This window comes from Ictalurus punctatus, chromosome 26 (assembly GCF_001660625.3).
Source record: "Ictalurus punctatus breed USDA103 chromosome 26, Coco_2.0, whole genome shotgun sequence".
In the NCBI taxonomy this organism is placed as follows: domain Eukaryota; kingdom Metazoa; phylum Chordata; class Actinopteri; order Siluriformes; family Ictaluridae; genus Ictalurus; species Ictalurus punctatus.
In genome coordinates, this window is record NC_030441.2 from 19,147,122 (window position 1) to 19,163,699 (window position 16,578).

The 16,578-nt window shown below is 38.3% G+C and overlaps 1 protein-coding gene across 1 annotated transcript in view; it reads right to left on the reverse strand.

The window, feature by feature from the left end:
* Positions 1-420: 420 nt before the first annotated feature.
* The window catches only part of LOC108258732 (uncharacterized), a 34,249-nt gene continuing 18,091 nt past the window's right edge, over positions 421-16,578 (reverse strand). Inside the window, exons 10-29 of the mRNA XM_053675954.1 lie at positions 16,488-16,571; positions 16,218-16,389; positions 15,941-16,033; positions 12,824-12,999; positions 12,589-12,747; positions 10,072-10,149; positions 9,810-9,978; positions 9,528-9,617; positions 7,899-8,083; positions 7,656-7,814; positions 5,650-5,718; positions 5,350-5,530; positions 4,928-5,044; positions 2,684-2,847; positions 2,418-2,576; positions 2,041-2,268; positions 1,720-1,952; positions 1,507-1,567; positions 954-1,226; positions 421-716 (exon numbers count right to left, since the gene is read on the reverse strand). Of these exons, the coding sequence (XP_053531929.1) occupies positions 618-716; positions 954-1,226; positions 1,507-1,567; positions 1,720-1,952; positions 2,041-2,268; positions 2,418-2,576; positions 2,684-2,847; positions 4,928-5,044; positions 5,350-5,530; positions 5,650-5,718; positions 7,656-7,814; positions 7,899-8,083; positions 9,528-9,617; positions 9,810-9,978; positions 10,072-10,149; positions 12,589-12,747; positions 12,824-12,999; positions 15,941-16,033; positions 16,218-16,389; positions 16,488-16,571 (2,949 nt within the window). The 3' untranslated portion in view covers positions 421-617. The remainder of the gene's footprint in view (positions 717-953; positions 1,227-1,506; positions 1,568-1,719; positions 1,953-2,040; positions 2,269-2,417; positions 2,577-2,683; positions 2,848-4,927; positions 5,045-5,349; positions 5,531-5,649; positions 5,719-7,655; positions 7,815-7,898; positions 8,084-9,527; positions 9,618-9,809; positions 9,979-10,071; positions 10,150-12,588; positions 12,748-12,823; positions 13,000-15,940; positions 16,034-16,217; positions 16,390-16,487; positions 16,572-16,578) is intronic.

Below are 16,578 nucleotides of genomic sequence, written 5' to 3' on the forward strand. Positions count from 1 at the left end.
CCATAACCTGCAAAAAAAATTGCTTTCATTTTGCTTTCAAATTTAGTATCTTCTTTGGAAGAAGTGCTGATGGTCCCAGTGCCTTTGGTCAACCTCTGTAATTAAGGGGTGGGGACAGAAAGTGCTAGGCCCCCTTAATTACTGCTTGCAGTTATATATTTTGTGTCATTGTTTCTATAGTAATGACTCATTGACAGGGAATTTTTGTTGTGGATGATGCAGGTAAGGTCATAACTTTTAGTTTTGAGACTAATCTTCAGGACAGAGGAATTGATGGTTTCTCAGTAACATCACAAGCTGCTTTTTTGTCTTATTAACTTCAGAGAGAGAGAGAGAGAGAGAGAGAGAGAGAGAGAGAGAGAGAGAGAGAGAGAGAGAGAGAGGGGCTGTAGAGGGAATGATGTCCATGACTGCTATAACACAGGTGATAGGAACTTTATTTCAAGGATGTTCCACAACATTAAATGTGACTAGGAATATGCAAATAGTAAAAACATACAAAAGTATAATGCGTCTTTAAGTAAATAAGAAGTAATCATTGGCTATTTGATGTTGTATATGAGGAAGAAAACAGATGGAGACATGCTGTTTATTTTGTAAATTCTGTTATTGTGAATTCAGTGCTGAGTCTCGTGAGTCTGTTCGACTTCTGTAGTGGTTCCAAGGGTTTTAAAGCAGCAGATATCACACAGAAACTTCCTGTACTTCTGCCTGACCTGGAAGAGGATAAAGAAATCATATTGATCAGAATAGGCTCACAAATTTCAATAGAAAGTCTGTACTTCTTGTCTATTACAAAATGCAATTCTTCAGTTCTAATAAAGTTTTCATTAAGCCTCCTAAATGCTCAAAATCCTTCAATGAAACAAATTAGTTTACTAATATTGTGTAAATCCACCGTAGAAGAGTAGGTGAAATAGTTGAAAAGTCTTTAAGAGAGACAGGTAAATGACCTCTTGGTTGAGGAGACAGTGGACGATGAAGATGAAGGTGCCCTGCTGGGAGTTGAGGAACAGGAAGACATTATATAAAGCCACATTATCACTGGGGATATATTGGAGTATCCAGTAGCAACCAAGGATGATAAACTGGGCCAGGCTTTTAAACATCACACGAATCATGAGATCTGTGTCATTTCTGTTGCGCCTCCGTATGTTCTGATTTCTCAGCTGTTTCAAGGTGAAGATCATCATCGTAATGATGATGATGAAGAGAAGCACATTTGACTGCACACAACAGTAAGATAAATCTGATCAATTCAGCTGCTCTGTTAGATGCAATTTATCATAAATGGTATGAGTGCTATGTAACCTCTAAGAGAGAGTTTAGATTTTTATTAAACCAGATTAAGTTTCATTATTGCTACTAGCGCAGACCAGACACACGTATGCGGTTTAACATTTTTGGCTTGCAACAATATTATTAAACTATATTGTATTGTTTCACTGAATAAGCCATGTTTCATGGTTCATTAGGTTTACTAAAAAAGATGTCTATTGTACTCACTGCAACAATGAAAAGTACAGGAATGTCAAAGATCATGTTTATATCCTTAGATCCCCAGCATCTACAGAGAGAAAAAGACATATAGTTCATATTCTATTTAAAATAGACACTGTTACAAAAATATAAAGAAAAAAAAAACACATTTTCAATAAAAGTTTTTTTAAAGCTTTGATATGAAAATGAGCTAAACTTCTACCCACTTTGCACACTTACTCTTCGTTAATAGATTGTTGTGGTTGGACTACAGCACACACAATCACCACTACTGGGGGAATGAGGTATCCAATCATATTTAACCATTTCCACCTAATCCCCTGTCCCAGGTTTGATCTGATCTGGGATTTATTCTTCAAGAATAGGAAGAGCAGCACAGTCTCGATGAACATCCACACAAATGCAGAGATGAAGAAAAACCACCGGATACCATTCACAATTGCACATGCTTGCTGGAAAGAGATGTGGGAAATGGTTAGGAAATATCCAAATATTGATTTTGTCCTGCTAAAGGTGTATACAGGTGGTACCAACACTCACCGGGGGCCGTAGATGGGGTTGGAAAAGAGGTTTGAGCAGGTTGAGAAGGTGAAACATCAGGAGGTTTAAACACAAGTTTATTATGGCTGTGTTGGTTTTATTTGGGTCCTGACAACAAAAATCAAATGTCAGTAGACACAAGGACAGGAAGAAAACTCCCACTCCCTGAGCAATGGACATGTCCAGCAGAGGGTTACAGTGCAGAGACAATGTGGCTCCAAATAGTTTCTAAGAAAACAGAGAGAGGAACAAACACAACCATGTTTAAATGGTCAGATATGCTGTAGGCATAAGCTGTAGTCTTCATTAGCTGATTTTTAATTAGTTGACTAGCCTGATCATTTTTGATCAAATATACATACATCCTGGTCTCTTACCTTACATGGAACAACCTCCATGATGAGAGCAAACACTGACAGGTGATTACAGGAACACATAGTGTGAGTGCTATTAATTTGTAGAACAGCACAGCCAATTTCAACCCATTCTTTATCCATCCAGTACACACAGTAGAGTCTACCTTCAGGGTCTAACTCCTAACCAATAGAGAAGATGTGAAAAGTGATGATTGAAATGGATTGCAAGACTTACTTATTATAAAAAAAATGGCAGCTGCCAGTGCTGCAGAAGTCATCTAACTTACTTTGGTATGTTTAAAGGTGATGTTGACTGGTTGGGTGAACCATGTGTTCGGGGTTTTAGGAAGTGTTGCTGACACCACAGTGGAAATCATGATTTTCTCTGTGTTGCTAGGTTTCAGGATTTCTGCCATGCCAGCGTAGTTCATGAAGGCCACAGCAGCTGATCCTGAAATTACAGTAAAGCTGAAAGATTGCTGTCGTTTTAAGCTACACTGATACTTTAATTCCATCACTGCTTTATGATTTAAGCACCATGCTGCTTTAGATTAATCTGGAATTCAATTCAATTCAATTTTATTTGTATAGCGCTTTTTACAATAGACATTGTCTAAAAGCAGCTTTACAGAAATATCAACATGGTATACAGATATTAAAGGTGCGAATTTATCACAACTGAGCAAGCTACTGAGTGGTGACGGTGGCAAGGAAAAACTCCCTAAGATGTTTTAAGAGGAAGAAACCTTGAGAGGAACCCGACTCAGAAGGGAACCCATCCTCATCTGGGAATCTGGATTAAGGAATGATGTGAAGCATACATGCACCAGTAGTGTTGGTGGTTATGTAATAGCCTGATTGGATTAAGTGTTTCCTTTACATTCACTATGTAAAACCTTCACAATCGACTAGAAATCATCTCAGACCTTGAACAAACTACATGTGTACTAATTAATATCAGTATTCTCCAGTTAAACCGTTAAAGCAGAAAGCTGATATACAGTCAGGTCCACTTTTGAGAACCGGAAGGCACCAATACTTTTGACAGCCAGACGCGAAAGGTGAGAATACTTTTGAGACTTGGCTGCGCAGGGCGCCAATACTTTTGAGAGCCGGAGGTGAAGGGTGCCAATACTTTCGACAGCTGGCCAGATAGGGCTTTAATACTTTTTAGACAGATTGGGGCAGCAATACATTTTAGAGCCAAATGTGCACGGAGGCAATACTTTTAGAACCGGCCGTGTGGGGTGCCAAAACTTTTGAGAGGCAGCCTGTCCAGCTCTCAAAAGTATTGGCACCCTAAGCATCCAGCTCTCAAAAATATTGGCGCCTTCATGGCTGGCTCTCAAAAGTATTGGCGCCCTTCGCCTCCGGCTCTCAAAAGCATTGGCGCCCTGCGCGTCTGGCTCTCAAAAGTATTGGCACCCTGCACGTCTGGCTCCCAAAAGTATTGGCGCCCTACGCATCTGGCTCTCAAAAGAATTTGCACCTTACTCGTCCGGCTCTCAAAGGTATTGGTGCCCTGCATGACCAAGTCTCAACAGTTTTGCTGCCCTTCGTGTCCGGCTCTCAAAAGTATTCGCGCCCTATGCCTCCGGCTCTTAAAAGTATTGGCGCCCTTTGCGTCCAGCTCTCGAAAGTATTGGCACTCTGTGCGTCCGGCTCTCAAGAATATTGGCATCCTTCGCCTACGGCTCTCAAAAGGATTGGTGCCCTTCGTGTCCAGCTCTCAAAGGTATTGGCGCCCTATACTGTCAGCTCTCAAAAATATTGGTGCACTACGCTGCAGGCTCTCAAAAGTATTGTGCCCTACGCTGCCGGCTCTTAAAAGTATTGGCACCCTACGCTGTCGACTCTCAGAAATATTGGCACCCCATCCTGGTTTCGCCACCACAAGCACCACTCACATTTTATTCAGGAAATGTACCAGTCTAGTTATTATTATTATTATTATTATTATTATTATTATTATTATTATTATTATTATTATAAAACCCCTTTGGAAACCAGAACTGCAAGGGGAGATTTCCAGAAGCATTTTGGGATGGTGAGAGAGTCTTGAGAGGTTCCATAAATCTTCTATTTGCGCTAAACATGGTGTGATGAAAGTCAGTCCCTCTAATATCTATAATAATTCTGATTAGATGTTACTATGCTCCAGCTGTCTTGCCCTTCTCTGTGCTTATACTGAACAGTAATATTTATATAATTAACAGGTTATTGTAGGGAAACTTATTGAGCCAAATGTCACGATCACCTTCTTTGATGTCATGTGTAGGTCCTGAATGTGTTATGAAACTCAAAATAATGAGATGCCTAATGAGTGGTTCCTTTGGAGACTTCATAAAGTCTTGGTCCACTTTATTGTACAAGATCTATCTTTGTTGTGAATGTATTTTGCCTCTACTTTAAAAGTTCTCCAAAAGCACTATTATAAAACAAGTATTAAAATTCACTTTCTGCACCTTTAAAGAGGTATAGTTAGTTTAGACAATATTACTCATGTAAATGTTACTACTATACTACTATACCTTTATTATTCCTTGAAATCCCAATGAGATCGATATCCATGAACGCGTTGCTTGTTTTGAGTTGGGAAATGTTGTTTACAGTGTCAACAGTTGCCTCCACCATGGATACTACAACCTCTGAAAAGATATAAATGAAGGGTCAGCTACTAACTCTAATTTTGTAGGGTACATGGGAAATGATGCAACAAAAAAAATGCCCACCTAAGAAAAGCTGAAACATATTTATGAAAATGATATTTATGTTAGTACCAATTCAAATACGTAATACAAAAATGTGAAAGTGAAAGATTATGGAATTAAGGTACACGTTAAATTCTCTTCATTTAAAGAAGTCAAAAGTAATGCATGTTTGTGAATGTACAATGCTAGAAAGCTAGCTCTGGTGTTATATAATTTATATAATTTATAACCAGGTTCCATACCTAAATGTTGGAGAGTGATGCTGATGTTGTTGGTGTGTGATTTTCTCACGAGTGTAGACACCAATTTCTCATTTGCAACCAATACAGCATTTCCATAGTATGTGAGTATGTTTTTGTCAGTAGCTTGTTTTATTACACGAGTCACAAGATTAATTGTGATGTTCAAATAACGTTCCACAACCTAACCGACAGCGAGAGAGATACACAATGATTACATTTTCAAACAAAATGACCATCCTGTCCAAAAAAGCCCCACTTCACATTAAAAATAAAGAAATAACAGCGCCACATGGGTCTCACCTTCTGTGGTAATTCTTGAGCTGAGATTTGATTCAAGAAATTGTTGATGCATGATTCTGTCAAATTAACCTAAGTAAAAAGAATATTATTCCCGTGAATAATAGTATATCGTGGTAATCTAGATTTCAGAATCAGAAATAGAAATATAATCAGTTTTTGTCATATCACAGCCAAACCATGACTCAGTTTCCCAGGAGGCACCGCGAACTACAAACATCCCTTCTACACTTCCCACACATGCATGTGCTCACGTTCCCCAGAGTTCTAACCTCACACACCTGCACCTAATCACACACACATTCATTCACAGCATAAAAGGAACTTTGGGAACACTCACATGACGCGAAGTAAACATTCAGTAGGCTTGTTCTCTGCCGTTCTCCAAGCCTTTTGATCATGTTTTTGACAAGTGACTTTGACCATTGTTTCTGCTCTCGACCCTGATTTATGCCTTGCCTTGTTTTGTTTGTTTGCCTGATCACCTGACCCCTGCCTGTTTCACAACCACGAACTTTGCCTTTCCCCTTTGGATTATATTGCTTTGATCTGCATACCTGCAACTGCTTCCATCTCCGCCTACGAAGCATGACAGTTTTATTGGTTAAATATTGCTTACATACAGTGATGCCCACAGTGCATACTTTCAGACTTAACTAAATACAACACTGTGCTTCCAAAAATCAGTGGACATACTTGGGCATTGGACATAAGTGGACACACACAATATTGCCAAATATATGTGGACATCTGACCAATCAAACCCATATTTGCTTGTTGAACATTATAGATTTAATTTCTCCACTCTGAGGATGAGGTCAGGTACTGATGTTGAGGAGTGAGGGGTGCAGTTGGTGTTTCAGTTCATCCCAAAGGTGATCAGTGAGGTTGAGGTCAGGGCTCTGTGTAGGACACTTGAGTTCTTCGACCTTCTTCCAAACTTAACACACCATGTCTTCATGGAGCTTGCTTTGTGTACAGGGGAACTGTCTTGGAACGGTGTTTGGGCCTCTTAGTTCCAGTGGAGGGAAATTGTAATGCTATTCCCAAAAGCAAAAAGTAAGTGGAACCAGATGCACACCCCAACTTTATCTGGCTATACCAGATGCTTCTTTATGGCTTCCATGGGCCCACATCCTACTTATGTCTCAAGAAGACCAGCCACAGATGCTGGGTTGCTGCCATAAAGAGCTTACCTATCACCAAGCCTCAGATTATTAGGTTACTGGGATACAACCAGAGACTCATACCTAAAACCTCTATTCCATTACTTCATACTATTACACCGTATGTGCCAGAGTTCCTTATATCATGAAGCCTTTTTTGTCACATACGGTCACTCCATATGTATTTGGACAGCGACATGATTTTTGTAATTTTGCCTCTGTACACCACCACAAAGGATTTGAAATGAAGCAATCAAGATGTGACTGAAGTGCAGACTTTCAGCTTTAATTCAAGAGCTTTTAAAAAAAAAAGAACTGTTCAAGAATTACAGCTATTTTCTTGCATAGTCCCTCCATTGTCACAGGCTCTAAAACACAATTGGACAAGCTTACATAATCATAAATCTTAGGATTATTTTAAATACTTAGATGCAAATCCTTTGTAGTCAATGACTGCCTGACGTCTGGAACTGGAAATCCATTGTGGTGGTGTACAGAGGCAAAATTATGAAAATAGTGTCGCAGTCCAAATACTTGACTGTATACACATTGTTTACATGTCCCAGCTAGTTATGATCCATGATATGGCACCCGTACAGCATAGAGGGTTAAAGGCCTTTCTCAAGGGCCCAATAGTGGCAGCGTAGTGCTGTTGGGGCTTGAACCCCTACCCTTCTGATCAGTTACCCTGACCCTTAACCACTGAGCCATCACTGCCCAGCTACAATTATAGTTACGATATGGAGAACGAATGAAAAGGCAGTTGTATTGTTTGTGACGCTTACTGTGCCTACTATATATCACATATACCAATGTACTATGTACAGTACACCGGTGTCTTACCCTGCATGGGTCAGTCTCCATTATGAGAGCAAACGTATTCAGGCGATTACATGAGCACACTGTGTGACTGCTGTTAGTCTGTATGATCTCACAGCCATCTTCAAGCCATTCTTTTTCCTTCCAGTACACACAGGAGAGACTGAAATCAGGTTCTAACACCTAGAAAGTGAAGAATGGAGATACATAAAAGGGATTATTAAAATTGTCATTAAAATGTGCTCAATAAAAATGTAAATAACTTACACTGGTGTGCATGAAGGTGAGGTTGATTGATTTGGTGAGTTGTGTCGTTTTTGTGGTTTGGGGTAGTAAAACTGATACCACAGGGGACATCAGCGTTTTGTTTGTGTTGATAATTGTTTTGAAGAATGCAGGTTTGAAGATGTCTGACATGTTAGTGAAGCTCACAAAGGCCACAGAACCTGGGACTGAATGAAAAATTAAAGTTCAATATGCAAATACAATATACATTTTAAGAACTTTATTTTAACTCTGTAGTTTTTAAGACATCATTAAGCCCAAGTCAAAATTTTTGTACATTTCATACCTTATTGTCAAATTAACCCCAGACATGGCATCCCAAGTTGTTTTATGAACCAGACTTACTCTATTCTATTTAGCCTATGCACCCTATTCACTAGTCCAGAGGGCTGTGCCAGGAAGCAAACTTTATTTTAAAAAAAAGAAAAGAAAAAGTAAAAGCTTCACGTAACACCATAAGTCCTATGGGTGTTCACTTTAAACAAGGTGAATCTCACACTGGCGTAAATGATTGCTGGTAAAGCTGGAGACGGACTTGATTAAGGGTGTATATTTTACAGTAGAAAAAATGATAATTAATTTCTTTAAACAACTCAAATGTATAATTATGACAAACATCAATACAGTTGTTGCTGCTGTTAATGGGCATCGGCAAACATCGCTGACCATGTAGATGCACAAGTTAGAATTCACATGATTGACATACTAATAAGTTACTTAAAGTAACTGTAATTGCAAGATACAGCGGAGGAAATGAGTATTGGACGCATCAAGATTTTCTTCAGTAAATATATTTCCAATGAGGTTATTTATATGAAATTTTCATCAGACATCAGAATTAACTCAAGAAATCTGTAAATATAAATAATTCACAACATTAAAGTCCATAAATAAGTAAGTTGTGTAAGAACTGTAATAAGCTGTGTTTTTCTTTTTTGTTCTATAAGCCTGAGAGAGCCTAGTAGCACTAAACATGAGGTGACTATTGTTTGTGCACAAGTGCGTTTAGTGTTTTCAATACATTGCATGTAGGCAATAATTAACATAATATAGGTTCTCCAAACTGATGAAGCCAAAGATGATCATTTTTATACCATGTCTGTGTGCTCTGAGACGTCTTTGTGGCTAAATTCAGCTGCTGCTTTCACAGTGTTCAATGTGTTCAAATCTGTCTACTAGAAATATTATATATTTCATACTTTTACTTTTGCATTATTAAATATGCTATGCATGCTTGATTGTTTTCATTTTAGAAAAAAAAATGTTTACATTTTGTCGGGCAGTTCACTTCATTAAAATTTGTTTGAAAACGTACTTTGGGTTAAGTGGACTCTTGTCATTCTTTTTCTTTGAGGTTATGTTTCCTCAGAGAGCTACTTTTTCACCAAAAGGGAAATCAGATATTATTTTAAATACCATGGAATAATCCTGATCATATTGTGGATGATGAGCCACAAAAAATCGCAACATCATCATTTAGGCAGATCACCTAGTCCAATTTGAAAATGCCAAAATATTACAAAAAGTTATTTGATTTAACATTCATTCAAACCTTTAAAGGGGCAACATTTAGCCAGACACAACATTTAACATGTAATGTTACTTCTGCACCTTGGTTATTCTCTGAAAACCTAGTGATATCCAGAGATGCATGGCTTGTGAAGAACGTGACATTAGGTCCAGCTACAATCACTTGAACATCTGGAAAGATAGAAATAAAGAGTCAGCTGTGATCTACCCATTTTCTTTAGGGTGTATAGTCTATCATGTGTTTTAAATCCTATATGGCAAAATGTTTAAAACTGAAACTAAGAACTATAGGAAGACAAAACTCTTAACTAAAAGGAGTAGATTGTATGAAGTAGCATTAACATTAACAAGCAGGTCCCATACCTAAATTTTGTAGAGAGATGTTGTCTGTTTTCTCCATCAGGGTAAACACCAGTTTTTCATAGACTTCCAATACTTTATTTGCAAAGGATATTAGATCATTCTCTTCCGAAGCAACATCTTTCACATGACTCATGAGATTAACTGTCATGTTGAAATAAAGTGTCACAAGCTGTCCAACAGCCAGAGAAATTCCAATGAGTACATATCAAAAGGCATTGAACAAAAATAAAATGAACACCTCATACTGACAAGACAGGCTTACCTTCTGCGGTAATTGTTCAGCTGTATTGTACCTAATTTGATCCAGGAAACTCATTGCACACTGTACTGTCACATTATCCTAGATAAACAAATATCATAGGCAGTTATTATTGTGAACACAAATATATCATTAGCATCCAGAAAAGAGTCTTAAATGTTTTGTTTGGATGCATCAAAACCATGTTTAATCAAAGTGAAATCTCTGGCTGAGACATTTTTTCCCCTATTTTTCAATAAGCTAGATAGCTACCCAAATGAGACCTAGCCCAGCTGTGATGTTAATGTATTAGCTAGCCGATGTTGGGTGGATGGATAGCTGGCAGTGTGAATTTTGTTCTCTACTCTAAGTTTTAGCTAGGTCAAAAACTTTAGCTTGTTTGTTTATGCTTCTTTGAGGCTGAGATATTTGTTCTGCTCTGGTTCCTCTCTGATTCTGCTTTGATACTCAGGTGTGCTTGAGTGGAGGTTTATTGCAGGAGGAAGCATAGATCTGGTTTTATAAGGTAAGCTCTAAGTTTCCACCTATTAGTGTGCTACTTTAATCATTTAAGTGGAACTGTCATAAAGGTGTTTTATTCCACATACCTATTAATGTTATTAATATGGAACAAAATGATTTGATGGCGCATTGTGTTAGATGAAACAAATTCTAAAATACTCTCTACTTCTAGTGGTGTGTGTTATCCGGCCAAACTGCACAAGCATTGCATTTAATTGTAGAGTGCAATCTTATTTATCATATCCCCCACCCCATCACCACCGAAATTAATTCCTGAATACACCACTTATCCATCTTGCTTGTGCATAACGAAGGCTTTAACCATATATAATTGCACCAATAGAAGGATAAATGTTACTGTGCACTTAAGTGAAGAAGTGGTGAGTGCTAGCTTTCTGAACTTTTAGCTTGATTTTCCTAATGGTTTACAATATTGTTCAACAACTCATAGGTCAGTATGCAGAAACAAACCTTCCTCCTCAAGATCTCTTACCTTAATGTATGCTATATTTAACAGTATGTGGTCACCTAACCAATCACACCCATGTCGGCCCATTCCAGATTTATTCCCCCTTTGCTCTTATAATAAGCTCCATTCATCTGGGAAAGCTTCCCAATAGATTTTGGAGCGTGGCTCTGGGGATTTGTGTTCAATCAGACGCATTCAAGAGCATTAGTGAGGTTCACGCACTGGTGTCGGGCGAGGTAAATGAGTAGTGAGAAGCGCTAGTAGAGAGGAAGTTAATTCGAGACTGATGGTGGGGATTGTGGGGCTTTGTAGAAATTCAAGTAGGCTGGCCGATTAATAATTCTACTTTAACGCTTATATGTATTTTTTGTGTGTCACAATGCATAGAGGCAGATCATGGGTAAATGTAGCATACGGAGACACAGACTCATGCTAGCTTGCAGTCTTCCCATGAGCTGACTACATGTTGTGCATCTTTTCAGTGCGTCGGTTAACACTGATTGGTTGGCGGAGCAGTTATGTACACGGAGCGGTTATGTACACGGAAACCTGTGTGACATTGGGACGTTTTTACCGAAGGGTAATATTGTTAAATTGTTCAATTAATCAACATTAAAATAATGTTGATTAAATGTTGTTTAAAGCAGAGTAATACTGTCCAAAATACATCTAAAGTGTAAACAATGAAATTTGTCCTTATCACATCTAGTACTTTCTATACTCTACAGACAAGCTCGTGGTCTGAAAGTGCACTCTGTTAAAAACCTTAAAAGAGCTTGCAAAAGAAATTGATTTACTAAACAGATTCATCAGTAATTTGTGCAGTGTTACTGTGACGTTACTCAGTAGTTAATAATGATGTAGAATAATATTACATACAGTAATTCCTTCATTATTTTTGTTATTTAAAAGAAAATTATTTACAAAAAAAAATTAAAGTAGGTTAATGAAATATATTTGTTGCTTATTGCTATATTACAGTCTTGTACTTTTGGAGGTTATTGTTATCCATTTCTCTCTTTAGACCTTGACTGGCTAAATAAAATCCCACTCAGACCCTATGCTCCTTTGAGCAGACCTATTATAACTCATATAGATATTTACATTTTGGACATTGAAGTATTGAAATAGGTTGAGGTATATTAGACAGTAGCTCTCCGGGAGGATTGTACGGATATGTTAATGGCAATTAATGATGAAGGGATCAGTAAATAATCAGTAGTTTGAATAAAACAGCCATAGTTATCTAGTAGCTCTGCAGGAGAAATGTGGGACTCAGTAATTACTGCATAGTTAATAGTGAACTCCAAATAACATACTTACTGATTAACTACCTAGTAGTTCTCACTAATTAATAGGAATAAGATAAGTGTTAATGGAGAACCACTCATATATTCCTGCTTTTTTAGTTCCTGCAAAGTAACATATGAGTTACTGAACAGTACTGTAAAATGTTATGTCCTAAATGAGTTTTTATCCTTACTCAGGGCCACCCAGTATTTTTATCCCAGTCAACTTAGGCTTGATGGTATGCAGTGAGGATCTCTTACCCGGCATGGGATAGTCAGCACGAATAGGGCCAGGGGTATCAGCTGATTACAAGAACACACAGTGTGAGTGCTGTTGGTCTGTGTGACGGTACAGTAACCTGTATCCCACATGTACCAATCCCTGTGTACGCAGGAGAGAATGCCCTCAGGGACTGACTCCTGGCCAATGACATATGAGAAAAGGTGATTATTAAATCCTTAAAAAAATTATAAATTGAAAGGTCAAATAGCTTACAATGACATGTTTGAGGGTGTAGTTGAGGGTGAAGCCCTTGAGCAAGTTGAAGGTTGTTGTTGTTTTCACCACAGTAGATATAATGGTTTTAATTGAGTCATCAAATTTGTCAGAGAAGTAAGGTTCTAGGATGCCTCCCAAGGTCGTGTAGCTCATGAAGGCCACATAAGTTGATCCTGAAATTGAAATAGAAATTCAAATAACACTTTTGACCTCAGATCTGAGATATTTTATTATTATTATTATTTGGTAGGACATGTGAAGTTTGTGGATTTGCAAAACAAAACAAACAAAAAGAGTGATTTGAAAATTCAGTTCACCTGTACTTTATTGAAATCACATTATTAACACACTATTTGATGTTTTACTTTGTGAATTTTATTTATTTGTGGAAATATACACTCATTTCAAATCTGATGACTGTAACACACTCCAAAAAAGTTGTGACAGTCGACTGTTTACCGCTGTGTGACATCACCTTTTCTTTTAATAACACATGTTAAGTGTTTGAGCGCTGAGTGAAGACAACAGTTGGTTAAGTTGTAAGTCGTTGTTTTTGAAGTAGTTATCTAAACATCTGTCTGGGATTTCACCCGAGCACTGAGTGTGAGACGCAGAGTGCTGCTTGAGGAATCGTGCAGTGCAGCACGTGCTTCCATATTGGCATGTCTCTGTATATGTTACCATGTGTGTTCTTGCTTTGGTTTTTGTCCTGTCTCCACCCCTGTACTGTCATTGGTTGCATCCTTCACATGTCATGATCAATCTCACCTGTTCCATGTTAAGTCCTGAATGCTTATATATTTAACCCCCACCCACCGTGTGTCTTCATGCTTGGCACAGTATTGTTTCAGTGTCTCACCACTTGAGCATTACAGAGATGGCTCAACGACAGCATTCTGGATGCAGCCATTCAGCTAGCCAGGCTAACCGTACATCGTGCCAACAGAATAGCAGCACTGTCCAATGAGACTCGTGGCGGTGGCCTGTGTGTTTACATAAACAATGAATGGTGCAGGAATGCCATTATGGTTTCAAGCTAATGTTTGTCACTGGTGGAGTTTATGACTGTGAAATGTCGACCATATTACCTGCCCAGTGTGTTTATCACCATGCTCATTGTTGCGGTCTACATTCCACCCGGCGCTAATGCTAATGTAGCACTAAGTGAACTCTATGGGCTATCAGTAACTTACAGACAGTGCACCCCGATGGATTTTTCATTGTTGCCAGAGATTTTAACAACGTGAACTGTGTATTTACTGTCCTGTGTATTTATTGTTTTGTCCTGTGCATTTATTGTTTTGCACTCATCTCACACTGTTGTGTATTTGCACTTTATGCAGTCTTGTGAACTGTTCTATGTTGCACCATGGTCCTGAAGAAACATCATTTCATTCCAATGTATACAAGCTATATAGAAGAATGACAATAAAAGCCCACTTGACTTCTGCTTCCTGTGTAAAGAGGGACCCCTCTGTGCTGTCAAAGCAGTCTTGCAAGATTTCAGTGGTTTCATTGGTCCATACTTGTACAATCTTTACAGTCTGTTTTGCTGTGCAGATTACTGGTTTCTAGGACAGGGTCAGGAGTACAAACTTGTGGTCTGACAGTCCTAGATCTGGGATGGTATGGGTTTGTAGGCTTCTGGAATGTTGGTGTAGGCCTGGTCCAAGATGTTACCTTCTCTCATAGGGACATACATGTAGACATACATATATGTAAAAGTTATACTGAAATTTGTTTCATGTGATTATAGTCTCCTGTCACCACAACCACTCCATCTGGGTATGCAGTAATCTGACTTAATGGCATACTGTAGCTTGTAAAGGGCTATCTTAGCATTAGACTGTGGTGGTACATATACAGCCATAACGATGATGATTGCAAAGTCCCTCGGGAAGGAGGGGGGGGGGGGGGGGGTCTGCACTTCACCATGGGGTATTCTATGTTGAGAGAGCAGTGTTTTTCAATGATGTCTGTAGCCGTGTACCATCCGTTATTGATATAAATGCGCAATCCTTCTCCCTTTGCATAACCTGCTAGCTCTATAGCAGCGTCAGAGATATTTCCATCCAGCCAGGTCTCCATAATTATCAAAATATGACTGTGCATGTTTTGTGAGGTGATCTTCATTCTGATTTCATCCATTTTGTTGGTTAGTGAGCAGGAGTTGACAAGAAAGATAGAAAGTAGAGCTGGTTTGTACTGGTTAGCTTGGAGCCTAGCGCATATCCCAGCCCTCTTGCCGCACTTTCCTTTCGCTGCCAGTGTCACCTCACTGAGCAGATGGTAGTTCCACTGGGATGAACTCCGGGTGGAATAGAGTATGTTTTGTTTGCTGTATATCCCAAACAAGTTTCCTTGATGTGGATTATTCTGATTGACTGCATGATTTGAACACGCCAGTTTCTGGGATCAGTAGACATAACACACATAAAACAACAAATCTGCTACTTAGTGGAGCGCACCGAGCTGCTCAGTCTACAATTGCCACCAGCTTGAAAGCCACAAACCCGCTTGTTATCTTCTATTTATTATTCCTACAGTGAAACATTGAACTCACATTGTTTTCAACCCTCCTAATGCTGTAATTTAGTGCATGAAAGCAAATGTGAGTAAACTATATGTAATAAGTTCTCTTAAATCTGACTGACCACATATTCCCTATTGTTCTGAAATTATATTATTAATTCCTTCAAATGAATATAAAGCATTTTAATTTATCTGAGGAAAAAAAAAATGTCTATCTGCTTAAGAGTCTGCCATTTTGGTATAACCAGCATTTTATAAATCCATGATCCAAACAATACAGCTTCTCCATTCAGTGTTCATTCCAAAGCCATGCTCCCAAAACACATGGACAAATTGTCCAGGCTGACAACCCTCCACGATTATCCAGAAACAAGTTACCACTATAACATAGTTGTACTTTCTAATCTCAATAAGATCAATGTCCATATGATATTTTTACTAGATCGCCCACTCCTATTTGAAGCTGCTGAAATATTACAAAATCTTATTTGATTTAAAATTCATCGACTCAAGCCTTTAAAAGGGAAACACACAATATTCAACATGTAACTGCTACTTATGTACTTTGGTTGTCTGAAATACCAGTGAAATCGATGTCCAGAGATGCATTGCTTGTGATGAGTGTGGGGATTTTGCTCAAGGTGACATTAGGTCCAACCACAAAAACTTGAACCTCTGGAAAGATAGAATCAAGATTCAGCCCAGTTCTAGTTCAATGTTTTCTTAATGGCACCTTAAAATTTTTACATGTTCAAAGGTTTGCACAGAAACAAAACATAGGCCACTGAACTAAGAAGTGTGAAGTAAAGAAATATTGTAAATGTAAATATAAGGTATAATTTACTAGCAGGTTCCATACCTAAAGTTTGGAGAGAGATGCTGATGGAATTGTAGGTATCTGTTTGCTTCTCCAGTATATACAGCAGCATCTCATTTACCTCCAGTAATATATCTCCAAAGTATTCTGACGCAGATTGTTTTTCACCATGTGTAATAAGGTTCAATGTTGTGTTCAAATAATGTTCCACAGTCTTCACAACAAGCAGAGATATTTCCATAAATACATATTAAAATCAAAAGACCATCCTTTTTACTAAGTCTTGAACAATAACAGAATCACCAGTCTTACCTCCTGTGGTAATTGTTCTATGGAATATATGTAGTCTAACATACGAATCAGGAAATCCTCTTCACAGTATTCAGTTGAATTAACCTAGATA